The sequence below is a fragment of the Diabrotica virgifera genome, chromosome 4 (genome assembly GCF_917563875.1).
Source record: "Diabrotica virgifera virgifera chromosome 4, PGI_DIABVI_V3a".
NCBI classification, from domain to species: domain Eukaryota; kingdom Metazoa; phylum Arthropoda; class Insecta; order Coleoptera; family Chrysomelidae; genus Diabrotica; species Diabrotica virgifera.
This window is the reverse complement of record NC_065446.1, coordinates 233,489,185-233,510,034: the sequence shown is the minus strand read 5'-3', so window position 1 is coordinate 233,510,034 and position 20,850 is coordinate 233,489,185. Positions and strand designations below refer to the sequence as shown.

General features: G+C 33.1%; 1 protein-coding gene across 2 annotated transcripts in view; it reads left to right on the top strand.

Moving 5' to 3' along the window:
• Window positions 1-20,850, top strand: part of LOC114338882 (uncharacterized) — a 103,135-nt gene that overhangs the window by 50,535 nt on the left and 31,750 nt on the right. For both annotated transcript variants that reach the window (XM_028289514.2, XM_028289520.2), the window contains exons 4-5: window positions 14,709-14,802; window positions 19,759-19,894. In XM_028289514.2, the coding sequence (XP_028145315.2) occupies window positions 14,709-14,802; window positions 19,759-19,894 (230 nt within the window). The remainder of the gene's footprint in view (window positions 1-14,708; window positions 14,803-19,758; window positions 19,895-20,850) is intronic.

The window sequence follows — 20,850 nt, the reverse complement described above, 5'->3', positions numbered from 1 at the left end:
AGCAAAAATATAGCCTGTAAAAAAGTAAAAAAAATGGTGTACGCGTTAGGTCTCTGGACCTCGTAGAACCAGAGTTATAGCCAATGAAAAATAGATTCATATTCACCAAATTTCAAATAGAATATTTCGACGTGAAATATCCAACAAATTAAGTCATTTTTGGGGAAAACCATAACTTTTTTAAAGTGTTTAAAAAAAGATTTATTTCTGTTTTTACAGAAAGTTGGTCCCTTTTGTTTTGGCAAAAAAACCGGGAAGACCACCCCTAATTAGCAACTTAAATGAAATTAATCGTTACCGCTCCACAAATTATTTTACTTATGTTAATATGATCTGTAAGTTTCATCGATTCAAAGTGCTTATTTTTAAAAAAATTGGATTTTAAATTAAAATTTTTAAAAATTTTAATTTTGAAAAATATTCTTTTTTCAAAATAACTTAAAAATTGTTAGAGATACCAAAAATCTCGAAAAACAAAAAAAGTCAGCATTGCTTTTCTGAATATCACGTATTTTTTTGTTTTTCTGTTAGACAAAAATTGATTAAGATTTGATGTTTCTAAATTTGCATACATTCGTGATCACTGACTCGTTCAACCCCTTTTAACTACAGCCCTTTCAAAAATAAGGACTTTGAACCGATGAAATTTACAGATCATATAAACAATACATACACAAGTCAAGAAACTTGTGAAGTCGTAACGATTAAGTTCATTTGAGATACTAATTAGGGGATGATTTTCCCGATTCTTTTACCAAAGAAAACGAGACTAACTTTATTTTGAGCGTAACTTGTTTACTTTTGATGCTATAAATTTTTTTTATAAAACAAAAATGAAGTTTAAATAAGTTGTAAATATGAACACTTTAAATAAGTTGTAATGAGTTTTCCCCGAAATGTGCTTCATTTTTGGTTATTTCACGTTAAAGTATTCCATTTGGAATTTGACGAGTGTGAACCTAATTTTCATTAGCTACAACTCTGCGTCTACTAGGTATAGAGACGTGATATATACACCATTTTTTTAAATTTTTTACAGGCTATAATTTTGCTAAGAATGTTTTTTTGACAAAATACTTACTATTTGAGTTATTTGCGAAAAACCGTCTAAAAGCGTGGTTATTTTGTTGAAAAAATGAACATATTCACTGGCAAATAACTCGAAAATATTGACTTAGTGAAAAAACTCTATAGAACAAAAGTTACTTAAAATTAGTCAGTTTATCCAGTTCCGGACTTACTTTGGACGAAAACCGCCCCCAGGGCAAAAGCACATATCGGCACAATATCACTTTTCTTCTTTGACTTGTTAGCTATGTTTATGCCAAATTTCATGTCAATCCAAGCGGTTCTTTAAAATTTAGAGGTTTTGCAATATTTTACCGCTAAAGAACGTACTATATGATGACAGTAATTTAACAATAGTTTCAAATAGTAACAGGGGTCAAATTGACTCTTCGGACTTCTAGTGTTAAATACCGTATGCGGCAAAATAAACAGTACTGAAATGAATATTGAAATGTTTGTGTAAATTTTTATATTTAGCATACATGATACAGCCTTGCAAACATTATTCATGACGATGTTCCCGGTAAAACAGATGTTAAAGATGCCTTTTGGCACGAAAAACTCGTTAATGCTAGTCCGCAATTCCGGAATGTCAGAGGTGGATCGGTTTGCTTTCTTCAGCATTCCCCGTATGTACGCATCAGTTGGCGTTAGGTCTGGTGAGTGCGATGGGTATGGGAAATTACTGCCACGCGAAATAAGACGACCCTCAAAATGATCGCGCAGTATTCGAAGAGTCTCCCTGGCCGTGTGACAGGTTGCCCCGTCCTGCTGAAACCATTGTCGATTTTAAGCTTTTACCGTTTTTGCGCCTTTTTCCGTATGACCGAAAATAGTACTCCGCGATAAAAATTTTTCTGCAAAACTGTGAACCTTCTTGAAGTACTTAACATTATCACGACATTCACATACGTTATAACGACGTTCGGAAACCACTTAGTACGTTTCGGCGCATGACACATACATGTTTAAGGTATAGGTACGCACTTCAGTACTGTTTATTTTGCCGCATACCGTATTTAGATAAACTATACCTCGTTTTTTTTTAAATAGGGGGAGTAATTCAAACTTACCACGCCGTAATGCTTGTTTATAATTGGTCCAACCACAGGCAAGTTTACTCCACTAATAGTCCAGTCGGGTTAGACGAATAACAGGCCTAACCTTGCATTAGGAGCTGCCCCAAATTTTATTTTTCTAATCTTTAGGGAGGGTCAATATTAGTATAATTTAAAATCTCGACTGAATTCCACCGTTGCGTTAGCCGCCATCTTGATTTTAAACGAGAACCGTTGTTGCTCAATATCTCCGCCATTTTCAATTTTTTGACAAAAAGTGTACAAACTGAAATTGTTTAAAAGACGATTTTCTATAATTTCATTTATTATAATTTTTTTCGTGCGGTCGATATTTTCCGAGTTATGAGGGGAAAATAGTGACAGTTGGAGCATCATTATTGAATCATTGAATTATCTCGTTTATTATTAGTTTTACAAGTATGTACCTGTACAAAAATGAAGAGAATTAAATTCTACACAATTTTGATCTCCTTCATTTTTTTGCTAAAATTAATATTTAAGGTAGTACGTATGCGGTAATGGCTCGAGCGTAAGACCGGATTGATTTTATAGCAATTGTTTTTGTTCAATATCTACGCCATTTTCAACTAAAATTGTTCAAAATATAATTTCCTACAATTTCTTTTTAACAATTTTTTTCATGCAGTTGATATTTTCCGAGTTACATGGGAAAATAGTAAAAGTGGTGGGGGGAGCATAATTATTGAATTGAATTTTGTATCCGAGCTGCCCCAAATTTTATAGTTATTGGAGAACTCAATGGTAGTGTAAATTTAAAATCTCGACTGAATTCCGAGGTTGCATTAGCCGCCATATTGATTTTAAATGAGAACTGTTGTTGCTTAATATCTCCGCCATTTTCAACTTTTCGACATAAATGGTGGGAAAGAAAATTGTTGGAAATACAATTTCCTACAATTTCTTTGGCACAATTTTTTTATACGATCAATATTCTCCGAGTTAAGGGGGAAAATAATGGAAGCGGAGGGGAAGCATAATTATTGAATTGTCTCATTTATTATTAACTTTACGACATAATTGTAAATAAACAAAAATAAAGAGAATTATATTTTATACAATTTTTGAAACCTCCAATGAAATATCAACCAAACTAAGTATATAAAAGACATAAAAAGACATTATATACATTAAGTTCACTTAATTTTATTAACTAGCGGGTTTTATTGGTTGAATTTGTCTGTCGATATTTTAAGTTTTATGTCAGCTAATATATCGTGATGTTCCAACAATTTTTTTTTAAATTTTGGACCCTGTTGGGGGGAATTTTCCCATTTCCCCCCCTTGTAGACACGCCACTGGTTCTCTCGAAAAATTGTAGTAAATCGTAATTGTAACAAATTCAGTTCTTACACTTTTTGTCGAAAAGTTGAAAATGGCGGAGATATTGAACAAAAACAATTGCTACAAAATCAATCAGGTCTTACGCTCGCACATTTACCACATACGTACTACCTTAAATATTTATTTTATCAAAAAAATGAACGGCATCAAAACTGTACAAAATTTAATTATCTTCATTTTTGTATAGGTAAATATTTGTTGTAAAACTAATAATAAACGAGATAATTCAATAATTTAATAATTATGCTACAACTGTCACTATTTTCCCCTCATAACTCGGAAAATATCGACCGCACGAAAAAAATTATAATAAATGGAATTATAGAAAATCGTATTTTCAACAATTTCAGTTTCCACACTTTTTGTCAAAAAATTGAAAATGGCGGAGATATTGAGCAAAAACGGTTCTCGTTTAAAATCAAGATGGCGGCTAACGCAACGGTGGAATTCAGTCAAGATTTTAAATTTATACTAATATTGACCCTCCCTAAAGATTAGAAAAATAAAATTTGGGGCAACTCCTAATGCAAGGTCAAATGCTATTCCGACTGGGCTATAAATTATAAAATTTTGACACTTTTAACATGTATCAGTGCAAAAGGTGGACCTCAAGCAGATATTAAACAGAGAGTACGAAAAGCACAACAAGCTTTTGGAACCCTTGCAAATATATGGAGATCAACACGAATTAGCCAAAATACTAAAATAAGGATATTTAATAGTAACGTGAAAACTGTGCTGCTTTATAAGAGTGAAACGTGGGCAATAACTGACGAAAATGTAATTAAAATCCAAGTGTTCGTAAATAGATGTCTACGTAAAATTTTAAACGTATATTGGCCCAATACCATAACAAATGTAGCATTATGGAGGAAAACCAAACAAGAACCCATCAGAACAACAATAAAGAGGAAAGGGCGGAACTGGCTGAGACACACCCTGAAGAAAGAAAATACAGATGTAACAAAACAAGCACTCAAATGGAGTGCAGTAAAACGAAGAAGCAGAGGACGCCCGACCAAAACATGGAGGAGTACCGTTGAAGAGGACCACAAAAGTATGAAGAAAACCTGTTGAGAAATAGCAACCATGGCCAGAAATAGAGGGGAATGGAGAAGCTTCCTGGATGCCCTATGCTCCTTCACAGAGTAACAGGATTGTATATATCGCACACCTAGTTCAATTGTGCCACAACTGCAAAAAATTCGAATTTTGGGTTAAGGCTGTAAAATATTGCCTATATAATGGCCCATCTAATGCAATACAGCCTGAACTAAAATATTGTTCTGGATAATTATAAATTAAGTTACTTCGGTATTTCACTGTAGGGTTTTTGGAGGTTTTGAAAATGCAATACGGCCATAACTGGGAGATGTGGCGATAATATACACTGCCACAATACAACCGATGTAATTCAATACGTTCAATACGGCCACAACTGCAAAAATCAAGAGAGATGTGGCGATAATATACACTGCCACAATACAACCGGTATAATTCAATACGGCCACAACTGCAAAAATCAATTGATTTTTTCATTATATTGCCGCCGTATCTCCTAAGTATTGTTTTATAAATGACTTTCTTCACAACTCAATATCGCCATAACTATCAAAACAATAATAACGTTTTATTTTTAATAAATTATAATAAGATCCAGCCAATAAGTGTATAATTTACTACCTAAATTGTAATTTTAAAGCCAGTCACTCTCAAAATAAATTACTTACAGGGCATAACGCATTTACTACAGAACGTTTTGCTCATTTCTCGAGAATATTGTGTTTTGCACGTGTGGCACTATTGAACTAGGTGTGCGATATAATAACATTTATTAAATTTTGACACTAATGGCATTTAAAATTCGTCGGTTAATTAAGTTATTATATATCGTCGATTTTTTGTGTTTTCTGTCATGTTCCTTTAATTTTTAGATACCTAGTCTACATTTATATAAAAACAGTTGTTTTTAAAACTCTTTAGCGACGTATTAGTCTAAATATAGTATTTATGGATTACCGTTGAAGCCCGAAATAATCAACCAAAAAAGAGGATGAATCTGGTTATTTTTCTAGTGACATTATTGGGTGTAAATCTGTCTTTTGAGTTTACTCCTCCTATTTAAAAAATGAACCATAGGCTTGTTCAATTGAAACGTATCTTTGATGCCGAAAAAATTTATCTGTAAACATATCTAAAAATAATAATTATCACAATACTAAAATTAAGGGGAGGGTATGGTTTGAGATCAACATTATTTCTAGCACATTTTAGTGAATTTTTTTGAAACTATGGTACAACTAATTTATTATTAAAAATCCACAAGGAAAACGTTTTCCTGTAGTTGGCTGTATACCATGTAATACAAAAAACAATAAAATCCTTTATAAAAGGTATATTGAATATATACAACCCACCACCATATTTCTACATATATGACTATTCTCACCCTATCTATTCAATCTGTCATTACCAACATATAACACTCATCTACATATATTAAAACCAAATCAAAAAGTCTTATTTTCTTTCTGGGTTCCGTTCATGTTCCATTCTCATTAATTTCCTGACAGACATTTCACACCCATCCCCTCCTCCCCCTACTGTCATCTTCATCTTATGACGGTTTGGTTTTTAAACCCTTAGGGATCCGGGCAGCCTGCGGGGTCTTTAGGAATTAGTTGCCTAAGTCTGAGCTTGTGTTTTCTTAATGATTCATCACCCTAGATTATTTAAGACATTTTTACACCTCAGTTACCCCTACTGCCCTACTGTGATCTCTTTTTTCTTCTTCTTCAGGTGCCGTCCTCGTTCCGAAGTTTGGCTATCATCAAGGCTATGCGTATTTTTGATACCGTAGATCTAAATAATTGGCAGCTGCTGCACTTGTACCAATCTCTTAAATTCTTTAACCATGAATGTTTTCTTCTGCCAATGGATCTTTTACCTATTATTTTTCCCTGAATAATTAATTGTAGTAGCTGGTACTTTTGTCCCCTCATTATATGTCCCAAGTATTGCAGTTTGCGCTTTTTAATAGTAAGCGCAAGTTCTTTTTCTTTCTGCATCCTTCGCAACACTTCCATGTTTGTCACTCTCTCTGTCCACGATATTCTCAGTATCCTGCGGTACATCCACATCTCGAATGCTTCTATTTTCCTTGTATCGATCTTTTTCAGTGTCCAAGCTTCCATTCCATAGAAAAGAACTGACAGCACGTAACATCTCATGAGGCGAATTTTAAGATTTAAACTTAGCTCTCTTCCGCATAAAACTGTTTTCATTTTGGTAAAAGTAGCTCTAGCTTTTTCTATTCTGATCTTGATTTCTTCAGAGTTGTCGTTGTTTTCATTAATAACAGTTCCCAGGTAATTATATTTTCTAACACGCTCAATTCTTTGATCATGTACGGTTATGTCAGAAAAATTTTGTGGAGATTTCGACACCATCATTATTTTTGTTTTTTTGATGTTAAGTGATAAACCGAACTTTTCGCTGCACTCTACTATTCTGTTTATCAGTGTTTGGAGATCTTCCGGGGTGTCTGCTATTAATACTGTGTCATCAGCGTATCTCAAATTGTTTATTAAAGTGCCATTTATTTTAACCCCTATATCTTGGTCAGCAAGGGCTCTGTTTATAATATCTTCTGAATATAAGTTAAACAAGGTTGGTGAAAGTATGCATCCCTGCCTTACGCCTTTTTTGATCTCGAGTTCCTCGGTTGTTTCCCGTTCTACTCTAATATTCGCCTTCTGGTTATAGTAAATATTGAAGATAATTTTGACGTCCCTTTTATCCAAGTTTTTCTCTACCAACAGTCTCATCAGGTGTTCGTGGCGAACTTTATCGAACGCCTTGTTGTAGTCAATAAAGCACATATATATATCCTGGTTAACATCCAGGCATCTTTGGCACATGATATTAAGTGCAAATAGTGCTTCCCTTGTTCCAAGCCGGTTTCGAAACCCGAACTGAGTATCACTGATGTCAGCGTCTAGTTTTTTGTGAATTCTTGTATGTATCACTTTAAGAAATACTTTTAGTGTGTGTCCCATTAAGCTTATTGTGCGATGGTCGGTGCACAGTTTTGCGTTTGTTTTCTTTGGAATAGTTACAAAAGTTGACAGAAGCCATTCCTTAGGTATTTCTCCTGTTTTATAAATGCAGTTAAAGAGGTCAACCAAAACATTTACTGTTTCATCTTCCACAAGCTTAAGAAGTTCCGATGGAAGTCCATCTGGACCCGGTGATTTGCCATTTTTCATTGTTTTTATAGCATATAGTATTTCTTCTTTAGAGATTTTTGGTCCTTCCTCACCTTGTATGTTACCAATATCATGATCCTCTCTTTCATCGGCAAAGAGTTCTTCTATATAATTCTTCCAGGTTGTAAGCTTTTCTTGTACGTCAGTTATTATTTGTCCATTTGCGTTGTATAGCACCTTGGGATGCTTCCTTTTTTGTATACCTGCCAATTCTTTTACCTTTTTATGTAGGTTAAACGTGTCATGTTTTAATTGCAGTTCTTCAATTTCTTCACATTTTCTTTTGTAAAAGTTTTCTTTCGCTGACCTTATTTCATCTCTAATTTGCTTGTGTATCTCGTTGTATTTTTGTTTGCATTTTCCCTTAAACTGTCTTCGTTCCTCCATGAGACTTAAAATTTTCTCTGTCATCCATTCTTGTCTTTTTGTCGTATTTCCTCTGCTAAGGATATTCTGAGCGGGTTTTATTAGGGCTTCTTTTAAGTCTTGCCACTTGTTTTCTACGTGCGTGTTTGGTTCCTTTGTAGACAACATTCTTAGGTTACCGTTTATCTGTTGCTTTAATTCTTCTTTGATTTTTGAGTTCTGTAAGCGGCTGGTATCTATGTAATCTGGTTTTACCCTTTGTGAAGGTTTCTTAAGTTTAATGCTTACACGCGCTATCAAGGGATTGTGGTCCGAGGAAACATCTGCGCCTGGGTACGCCTTAACCGATTTTATGCCGTTTTTGTATCTTTCATTTATCAACACAAAGTCTATTTGATTTCTAACTATTTTCTGTGCGTATCTCTTTTTTAAACTTACACAAATTTCAACAGCTACCAATAAGTTAAATAAATTCGATAACTTTATATCAACACAAAATTTCTTTTCTAAATCTTGGGTCTATTAACAATGATATTTGATTACTGATTTTAGTTTTCGAATAAAAATTTTTGTAATGTGGTTTGCCTAACCACCTCCATTGACAATATACGTGAATACATTTGTATATCTACAACATCTAGTTTATTTTATTGTAATTGATTATTTTTCACAGTGGAGTGAGTGTTGTTACATTTCATATTTTAACAAGCTATACACCATAGTCTTTAAATATGACAGGTTAATTTTTCAACTTCCTGTGGAACTGTCGCTTCTGTCATGTCATCGTTCAGGAGTCCCCATCCATTTCATTGTCACTTGCTGCCATACTGTCATCATGTGAACAAGTCAAATCATAGATCAGATGTTACCTAGGTCGGATTAAATGGAATATTTTAAACATCCATGCTTAAGTTAGCAATTTTAATCGATGTTTCCTTGACGGACTACTTTTAAAGGATTTTTACCCACATATTTTTGTATTACTATATCTTGCTGGTTAGCATGTAAATTTCACGTGAGTATAACCTACAACTTAATCGTAGTCAAAATTTCAAAATCTTTGCATTATTTTACCAGGTTATATTCATTTTAGGTAAGCACTGATGATGATTGGTCAACCTATCGAAAACTAGTTCTGAGATGTAGCCCTTTTTAGGGATGTTAAATATATACCTTTTATAAAGGATTTTATTGTTTTTTTTTATTTATTATTAAGTTAAATCAGCATATTAAGTGCAATTTAAAGAATATTCAAAAAAAATCCAAGCAAAAATATTGAAAAATAAGCCAACGGTGGCAAATTTTTACAGACACCTCCAAAAAAAATGGATTTTGCGGTGGACATCAGAATTCGTCACTGGATGTGAAATAAAAAATTCAAAAATAGTTACCTTATGAGTTTCTCGAGGTAACACTGTAGAGTTTTTTATTTTTATTTTTAACGATTTTTGAGTTCTTGGCATCACTCGGAAGTCAAAAAAGCGAAATTCTTTGTAAAGAAAATGGTGAAAATCAACGTATTTATTATTATTAAACAAAAAATAAGCATAAAATCAAATATATCTTGACAGCTTTACCTCACGAACTGTCCAAAGAAAATTTATGCAAAATTTCAAGTGAATTGGCAGAGTAACTTCTGAGTTACAATGTCCACCGCCTTTGAAAGAGCAGTTTTGAGAAAAACGCGATTAAAATTTTGACTTTTATTTTCAATTTTTTTTTTGTCTGTGAAATCGTAAAGTGATGCACACCGGAAAATGTTTTTGCACATAAAAAAACTTTTATCTTGGTCACTCAGCTGTCTATGTCTATCCCTATCCTACAGTCCGAGTAATGAAGCTTCAAATAGGACAAAACCTCGCAATTTTTACAGAATGGATCGATTTGCTTGAAAATTTGAGAATAAGTAGTGGATAGTCCAAGGATCAAAATCTATACGATGCCGAAAGACGCTTATACCATGGGGGCGGTTGCCACCCCATCTGGTGGGTGGAAAATTTTTATTATATTTTGACCACAAAAGTTGGTAAAAACATTCATTCTAAGCAAAACACGTTCTATATATTTTTGTGATAAAATTAATAGTTTTCGATTTATTCGCTATCGAAAGTGTTAGTTTTATATCGAAAAAAAGAATGTGTGTGTACTTTGTACGCACGTAAGAAGTTATATTTCTATTATATGATTTAAATGAAATTAATATACTTTTTATTTGTATTTTATTTTAATATTAAACTAATTTATACTTACTCCTTCTCAAACATTTTTATTAAAACAGTGCCAAAAATTAAAATAATACAAGAATAAAACACACAGAAACACATTAAAAATAACACAAATGATTTCGGAACATTAATTGTCGGAAATTTTTTTAACTTAATACGTATTTTCTGAAAATAAAATTATATAATAAATATACTTACAATCATAAAATGTATAAAAAAAATAAAAAATATAAAAGTTTCCATTGGGATTCGAACCAGCTTTTATCAGTGCGGTTGGTATTGGGGTTCATTCGCCTTGAACGCTTCGCCACGGAGGCAATGCGTCATTATTTGCCAAGATCGACTAACTAAACGGATTAAACTTTTGACATTTTGAATTAGGTAAATTAAATTATTTTGATTTTGAATTGAAATGATTTAGAATTGAAAAAATACAACAAAACATAGAGTAAGAAAACAATATATTAGGTGAATATTGATAAAACTTTTGATGGTAATCAAATTATGTAAATAAAAGTATTACATACTAATCATAGATACTATGTATTTTGGTAGGTTCAAATAGGTATAGGTACCTACCTATGGAATTTTTTATTAGGATACTGATACATTTAACAATTATTATTACGTATCTGTTGCTTTTAAAAACTATTTAAAAGTCACTACAGTTATAAAACTTTTTTGTTTCTGTCCTCACAACAATAAAACTAATATATTATACAACATTTGTTTACCTCCATATTTGAACAATTATTTATTATTGACAGATCATTTCAACATCCAATCAGAGCCCGTATAACGCCTAATACAATACCATACTGTCGGTGTGCGCATGCGCGCGGATCAACAATAAATTCACCCTCAATCTCAATCGCGCCTAAAGAAGTATAACTTCAAAAATCAATGTTTTTAATAAGTTTTCTGCTAATAACTCCAAAAGTTTTCGTTTTATCAAAACAACTTTACTTAACAAAAATGTACCTTTTAAAAAAATAAACAAAACCGTTTTTTTTTAATTTTCTTTAAGACCAATAGTAATAGTAATCAAGCTATACTTTATTAAATGTTAACTCTTCTTCGTCAAATGCTAAATATTGTAGTTTCAATGTCAAAAGACGGGAATGCTATGCATTTTTCGAGGATAACTTCTTGAAACTAATTTAAATTATTTAAAAAGATCTATCTCCAGAAATAGAAAAAAGTCTCTAGCTCAAAAATTAAGTGACTTATATTGAAAAGAATGTCAGTCCCTATTTTTTTCAGCGAAAAAGTGATCGGAAGCAACCGCCCTAATCACCACCCTAATTAAAATTAGCCATTGACCTTATTTGGTCTTCTTTATTTATCTATTATTAATAGGTCCTAGAAGTTTGACCGGCCTAGAGTGATTGGTTTTAAAAAAAATGGAGTTAAATGCAAATAACGAATATTTGTAGTTTGGAAAAAAATGGCTTCTTTTTGGAAAAAAATATTCTTCAGAATATAAAGATTAGCATCAGAGATACGAAACAATGTTTAATAATGAAATTGTAGCTTATTTAATTCCCAAGAGCCTGGTTTGCAAAAAATTTTTCTACGGCAAAAATTCAGTAAACTATACAAAATTCTTTTTTTCCAAACTTTCTAAGATAAAAAATAAAAAAGTTGCGGTTAAAAAATCAAAATATTTTTTTGAAAAAAAAAAGGAGAAATCCAATTGGAAACATAATAATGTAAGTTAGCGGTGTTTTTAGTCATTGGCCTTATTTGTTCTTCTTTATTTATGTATTTTTAAGAGATTCTACAAGTTTGAGTGGCTTAAAATTATTAGTTTTCAAAAAACTAGAGTTAAAAGCGAATAACGAATTTTTGTAGTTTGGTAAAATTGCCATTTTCTTCAGAATAGAAAGATTAGCGTCAGAGATACGAAAAAATGTTTAAATATGAAATTGTAGGTTATTTAATTCCCAAGAACTTGATTTGAAAAAATTTTTTCTACGGCAAAAATTGAGTGAATCGTAGATGAGTACAATTGATAAAACATTGATTTTTTCGATATAAAACTAACACTTTCGATAGCGAATAAATCGAAAACTATTCATTTTATCAAAAAAATGTATAGAACATTTTTTGCTTAGAATGAACGTTTTTATCAACTTTTGCGGCCAAACTATAATAAAAAATTTCCACCCTCGAGATGGGGTGGCAACCACCCCCATCCACTACTTATTCTCAAATTTTCAAGCTGATCGATTCATTCTGTAAAAATTGCGAGGTGAAAAGCTTCGGTTCCTGGACTACTAGGCCCAAATGGTTGGGTGATACACCCACAACATGGAAAAAGTTTTTTATGCACATAAACCATAGGTTGTCGAATGGTGTTGAGGTACTGCTGAGCTGTAAGGAAACGATTTGGAAAAACGAGGTCCGTTCTGCCACCGACCATTGTTCCACTCTATACCATTACTGTACCACTTCTGTATGTGTAAACGTCCTGGACATATTTTAAGCGTTCTACATTTCCAGATCGAGTCCATACTCTTACTCGACCAGAATCTAGATGAAATCCAAATCTAGTTTCGTCGGGGAATAAAACTGTAGCCCAATCTATTGCATCCCACTTTTGATACTATTGACACCATTGTAATCTTGCAACGCGATTTCCTCTGGAGATAGGTGGATATCTCAATGGCCTCCGACTGTGGAGATTGGCTTCATGGAGAGGATTTCTTACAGTATCATGGCCTGTGGTCACCTGGTGTGCACGCTGCAAGTCGCTAACCAATTCAGATGCTGTAACTGTTGGTTATCTTCTAGCGATTAACACTAAAAATTGGTCTTGAGCTGCAGTTGCAGCGCGCTGACGTCCTAGGTGACGTTCGGCTATACTTCCAGTGTCACAAAAACGCCCACCAAAATTGAGTTATAACACTTTGGGGGACTCCCATGCGCTCAGCTACATTAGTTTGCGGCATGCCATATTGAAGAAAACCTACAGACCTATTTATCTCATTCAAAGTTAAGTTAAAGAACGTCGTTCTATGATAAAAAACAATATTTTCAATGCACTAAATAAACAACTTTATAGCATAAACAAAATCGAAAAAATTACTGCAATAATAAAACCTACAGGCTTTTCCTTTCCTATAAAAAGCTTTGTCAAATATTCGTTATCATCTAACAATAAAACACTGAAAACGTTTGTTCTCTATACTTTCACAAAATTTATTATAACTATGTGACTACAGCTGTTTCGGCAGAGTGCCTTTCTTAAGTGATTTAGTTTACTATGGGTTTGCCGCAGAGTGGTGTCTACAAACTAACTTGTGGTGACTGGCCGAAAACTTACATCGGTCAAACTGGCAGAACCTTTGACAAACGGATAGCAGAACACAAAAGGGCTTTCAACGATAGAAAAACTACATACGTACTTCACCTTCTAGATCATAATCATTCTTTTAATGAAGAGTTTCAAATTCTGCATATTCAAAATAAAGGACTTAAGCTATCTTTATTAGAATCTATGGAAATTAATAAATTAAAAAATACAGATATAATTCTGAATGACCAACTCGAGACAAACAGCTCCCCACTCCTCAACCTCTTCAGTTGAAGACTTTAAAAGGCAAGCCCATAGTAAACTAAATCACTTGAGAAAGGCACTCTGCCGAAACAGCTGTAGTCACATAGTTATAATACATTTTGTGGCAGTATAGAAAACAAACGTTTTCAGTGTTTTATTGTTAGATAAAATGAACTTCCATCAAGTAACGGTCGAATCCATCAATTATTTGTTATCATGTTTGCCGTTATGTTTTACTCATAAAAATCTACAGGATGAGCAACTGTACAAGGTCAATTGAAATTAAACGATCACGTAAATTTAAGTTTATTCAAAATTGAAAAATGTTATTTTATTTTTTTATTTTTATCTATTTTATTATGTTATAAAAATATCCTTACTTTTTTATGTGCGTATTTACATAATAGCAATTTGTATGATTCAGACTCGTTCTTATTAAGTTTTAAAGTTTGTTTAGTAGTAAACGGTTGACTTCAATTAAAACATCCTGGGTTAACCGATAATAGTATAAAAGGCCAGATTTCAGGTAAAATTTAAATATGTTTCAATTACATATTTCAGGTAAAAATTTTGTGGATCATTTGCTTTATTATAGGAGTACCGTCTAGTCAGTGTTAATTGTCAAAAGACCAACTCTGTCTACCTAGTTCGCTTATCGTTCCGAACCGGTCTTAACAATGGGCCAAATCAGATAAATTTAATAATATTTACGACCGAACTAATTGAAGTCAACCATTTTCTGCTAAACAAACTTTACTAAACAAAGCTACTTTTGCAGGATCGCGAACGTCACAAACTACACTCTATTGGGGATGAAGAAAGAAGGATAATCGAAGAAGTTCGGTCAGAACATGAGAAAAAACTAATAGACAGTAAGTAACACAAAGATTCCTAGGAAAGTGATTGCTTTTTAAGTCTATATTTGTCCACTGTCGAACGTAGACCTCCCGTAAACTATTCTAGTTGTTCCCATCTCGAGCTCTTATTATCATTATCTTTTTCTTCTCGTCAACTCTATTGTCATCGAAACTTTAAATAAAGATATAGTTCCTCTAATCGGCTTAGCTTACGCTGGGTTAAGCTGTTATCAAAAGCGACTAGACTAGGTAATAGTATTTATCAATGACAGTTTTATGGATTTCAAGAATGTGATTTCCATAAACTTTAATTACAATTTACGCCGTTATTAATCAAAATTTGGAGTTGGAATAATTATATGAAATGATCGATGTAATGTAATTTCGAGACCAATTCATTCATGTAAATTTTATTGTATTTGAGTGACATTATACAGGGTGTCCAGAAACTCTACCGACAAACGAAGACAGGAGATTCCTCAGATAATTTTAGGACAATTTAACCAAATTCACCTAGTCCGAAAATGCTTCTTAAGGGAGCTAGAGCTCTTTGAAGATGGCGTCATGAAATTAGTTTTTCTTAAATACCTCCAGAACGCTTCTATTTAGAAACACGAAAATTGGTACGCATATTTACTTTTCAGATATGAATCGATTCCATCCATTGAAAATTTCTAGTACCGGTCATAGGCGTCCGTTTTGGGTAGAGCAACGGGTATTTTATCGCATAATTTTTTTGTCCTTAACTTTTATGCATTTTTGACACCAGATTATTAAATTGTGAGGTATTCTAGTACTAAAAGGTACTCTTGCTTTAAGTCGGTAGGACACACCGTTTTCTAGAAAAATTGATTTGAAAATTTTTCGTTTTTGGAATTTGAAAAAAAATTGAAAGAACTTTTCAACAAAAAACGAAGTATTTTACCAACATAAAGTAAAAGTAACTTTTAGTACTCGAATACCTCATAATTTAATAGTCTATTGTCAAAAATGCTCAAAAAATCAAGACAAAAAAGTTATGCTATAAAATAACTGTTGACCTACCCAAAAAGGATGCCCATGACCAGTACTAGAAATTCGCAATTAATGAAATCGATTTATCTCTGGAATATAAATAAATGTACCAGTTTTCGTCTTTCTAAACAGTTTTTTTTTGAAATTTTTTTTTTAATTCAAAAAGCGAAAAATTTTCATATCGATTTTTCTAGAAAACGGTGTATCCTACCTACCTTTTAGTACTACTACGGAGTACCTTTTAGTACTAGAATACTTTACAATTTAATAGTCCAGTGTCAGAAATGCATAAAAATTGAAGATAAAAAAGTTATGCTATAAAATAACCGTTGCCCTACCCAAAACGGACGCTTATGATCGGTACTAGAAATTTGCAATGGATGGATTAGATTTATATCTTGAAGATAAATACGCGTACCAATTTTTGTTTTCCTAAATAGAAGCGTTCTGGAGCTATTTCAGAAAAACTAATTACAAGACGCCATCTTCAAAGAGCCCTAGCTCCCTTAGGAAGCATTTTTGGACTAAGTGAATTGGGTTAAATTATCTTAAAATTATCTTAAGAATCTCCTGTCTTCGTTTGTCGGTAGAGTTTCTGGACACCCCGTATAATAATAAATAATTGAGAGCTAGATCAAGAAATCTGATACAGGACGAAAAAAGCAAATAAGATCTACACTATGCACCAAATGGAAGAAAAAGAAATGGAAATAAAGAGAGGAGTCCGGCAAGGCTGCATACTGTTACCTGTATTATTTAACGCTTATTCTGAAGAGGTAATGCGAGAAACGCTGGAAGATGAAACCGTGTCATAAGAGTAAACGGAGTCTTAGTTAACAACATCAGATATGCAGATGATACAGTAATAATAGCCGATAGTTTACAAGACCTGCAAAGACTCATGAGTAAAATAGTAAGGTGTAGTAGGGAGTACGGACTCTCTCTCAATATCAAAAAGACGAAGTTTATGAAAATTAGTAAAAACAACCATAATACTAACGAAATCTTGATAATAGAGGGCCAGCAGATCGAAAGACTAAAAAAGTACACTTACCTAGGAACACTTATAACAGAAAATAATGACTACACTGCAGAAATCAAAGTCAGAATCGGAAAAGCTCGTTCTAATTTTATGAAAATGAAAAGGTCCTATGTAGCAAAGATTTAACATTAGCTCTTAACGTACGCCTAACAAAATGTTACGTATGCAGTGTACTATACTATGGAATGGAATCATGGACGTTAAATGTAGAGACAATGAGACGACTTAACGCCTTTGAAATGTGGACCTATAGAAGAATTATGAGGGTTTCCTGGGTAGATATAGTTACGAACAACGAAGTACTAAGAAGAATAGATAAAGAGAAGGAAGTTGAACTTACAATTAAAGAAAGAAAACTACAGTATCTCGGACATGTGCTGCGGGGCGAGAAGTATGGCATCCTGCGACTCATAATGCAAGGAAAGATAGATGGCAGAAGAAGCATCGGAAGAAGACGAATATCATACGAATATATCACGAATATGGCTGAAGAACCTGCGATGCAGCTCAAAACAACTATTTAGAGCTACTGCCTCAAAAATTAAAATAGCCATGATGATTGCTAACCTCCGTAGCGGAGATGGCACCTGAAGAAGAAGAATGCACTAAATAAAACAATATTTGGAAAGAGTACGTTCTTTAACGGTAAAATATTGCAAAACCTCTAAATTTTAAAGAACCGCTTAGATTGACATGAAATTTGGCATACACATAGCTAATAAGTCAAAGAAAAAAAGTGATATTGTGCCGATATGTGCTTTTGCCCTGGGGGTGGTTTTCACCCCCTCTTGGGGGTGAAAAATACTTGTCCAAAGTAAGTCCGGAAATGGATAAACTGACTAATTTTAAATAACTTTTGTTCTATAGAGTTTTTTCACTAAGTCAATACTTTTCGAGTTATTTGCCAGTGAATTCATTTTTTTAACAAAATAACCAAGCTTTTAGACGGTTTTTCGCAAATAACTCAAAAAGTAAGTATTTTGTCAAAAAAAGTATTCTTAGCAAAAATATAGCCTGTAAAAAATTTTAAAAAATGGTGTATATATCACGTCTCTATACCTAGCAGAAGCAGATTTATAGCTAATGAAAAATAGATTCATATTCGTCAAATTCCAAATGGAATACTTTAACGTGAAATAACCAAAAATGAAGCACATTTCGGGGACAATTCATCACAACTTGTTTAAAGTGTTTAAAAAAAGCTTTATTTTTGTTTTATAAAAAAAAATTGTAGCATCAAGAGTAAACAAGTTACGCTCAAAATAAAGTTAGTTCCTTTTTTTTTTGGTAAAAAAATCGTGAAAATCACCCCCTAATTAATATCTCAAATGAACTAAATCGTTACGACTTCAAAAGTTTCTTGACTCGTATATGTATTGTTTATATGATCTGTAAGCTTCATCGGTTCAAAGTCCTTATTTTTAAAAGGGCTGTAGTTAAAAGGGGTTGAACGAGTCACTGATTACGAATGTATGCAAATTTAGGAACATCAAATCTTAATCAATTTTTGTGTAATAGAAAAACCAAAAAATATATTCAGAAAAGTAATGCTAACTTTTTTTGTTTTTCGAGATTTTTGGTATCTCTAAGGATTTTAAGTTTAAGGAAGTTATTTTGAGAAAAAGCATATTTTTCAAAATTAAAATTTTTAAAAATTTTACTTTAAAACCAAATTTTTTCAAAAATAATCACATTGAATCGATGAAACTTACAGATCATATAAACACAACATAAGTAAAATAATTTGTGGAGCGGTAACGATTAATTTCATTTAAGTTGCTAATTAGAGGATGGTCTTCCCGATTTTTTTGCCAAAACAAAAGGGACCAATTTTATTTTGAGCGTAACTTGCTCAAATTTAATGCTAGAAACTTTTTATCAAAACAGAAATAAAGCTTTTTTTAAACACTTTAAACAAGTTATAATGGGTTTTCCCCAAAAAGTGCTTAATTTTTTGGATATTTTACGTCGAAATATTCTATTTGAAATTTTTTGGATATGAATCTATTTTTCATTGGCTATAACTCTGGTTCTACGAAGTCCAGAGACCTAACGCGTTCACTTTTTTTTTACTTTTTACAGGCTATATTTTCTTACTTTTTGAGTTATTTGCGAAAAACCGTCTAAAATTGTGCTTATTTTGTTGAAAAATGAACATACATGTTCACTCGCAAATAACTCGAAAAGTGTTGACTTGGCGAAAAAGCTCTATAGAACAAAATTTACTTAAAATTAGTCAGTTTACCCATTTCCGGACTTATTTTGGACATTATATTTTTTCACCCACAAGAGGGGGTGAAAGTCACCCCCAGGGCAAAAGCACACATCGGCACAATATCACTTTTTTTCTTTGATATGTAAGCTATGCGTATGCCAAATTTCATGTCAATCCAAGCAGTTCTTTAAAATTTAGAGCAAAAACCGTGAAAGAATGCACTAAAAGGAGGAAATAGATAAAGAAATAAAACGGAAGGTATACAATGCAATATCTGTACCAACTTTAATATATGCAAGTGAAACATGGGTAAACAATGCAAAACTAGACAGTACAATAAACGCAGCGGAGATGAAGCAGCTGAGAAAAATAGCAGGAAAAACGAAATTGGACAGAATAAAATGGAAAAAGGTACGAAGGAATATGGTAAAAGAAGGAAAGGGAGGCCAAGGAAAAGATGAATCGCTCAGATTATATAAATTGGACAGGAAAAAGGAAAAACACGTCAACAAATGAAAGAGTTAGCAAAGGACCGCAAGAAATGGAAGATATGGATAGAGGATGAATAAAACCTCCGACGAGGGGCATAACGAGTTTCGAGAACGAAGAAAAAAAGTGACATTATATTTTCCATAAGATATGTGCGGTGTCCTTTGACATAAAAATTACTTTAAATTATTATTTTTGTATTATTGTGTAGGTTTAAAAGGCGACGAAGAAAAGGAACTCCAAGTCACAGAGGCAACTAGTTGGCTGAAAGAGCCAGGCGAAACTGAAGCGGAAAATTTTGAGCCATCCGATAGTCTCGAGAAAGAGGCTGCCAGCTATGAAGCAGCGTATGTATTAGAATAGCTTCTTATTTATTTTTCTTTTGAATTTAACTAATAGGATCATTCGTAAAATAAGGTTTCCTATGCCGCTGAGAAAGAGTGCGACGTGCTGAGAGAAATCTGACAACACTGCCTTACACACCAACTCTCACTCCCACACTTTCGCCTCGCTCCATTGCTCAGTGTCGGCCTAGCAGCCTTCTAAGATGGATGTCACGGTGGCTCTTTGGTCGGTGAAATGCTAGTTGAAATTGGCCATACCCCATTTTCATTTGTGACTAGTGTGACCAACTAGCCCGAAAAATCCGGGACATGGCCCGAATTACGAAGTCGTGTCCCGCCGTCCCGGGCAATGGTTCCGGGCCATCCGAATTTTAAACGTTTTGGCAAAATTCTCTTTTGAAATTTCGAATACATTATTTTTTAAGAATTCACATCAAATTGAATTCTTCTCATTTTTACTTAAATTCCATCTAGTGTAGGAAACAGAGGTTGAACCTTGCAAAATGGACACAAGTCCGGTTGTATTTTTTTTCTGTTATATCAAGGGGTGCTTATTATAAGACTAACTTTTTCTGAAAAAATTTCGCCTCGGAACCCCCCTTTTCACCCCTTTAAAGGGGGTAATTTGTGGTTTTTGCCGAACGTAACCCTTCCTGTACCTTTTACAAAAAAATTTTTTACAGAAATATATTTTCTACGATTTATTTCCCGAAAGCATATATCTATCATCCACCGTTTAGCGGGGGTGGCGCCCCAAAGTTGACAAGTTTTTAAAAAAGTTGTTTTAAAAAAAATATATTTTTCCCTAACTGTAACGGAAATTAAGAAGAAATCCTGCGACAATTATTCACAAATAAGTGACTGATTTTTTGGTATAGGTTTGACTTAAGGGTAATTGCCCTATTTTTAATTACAGGGTGTTACATTTTAAAAAACCCCTTTTTATACCATCTGAACCG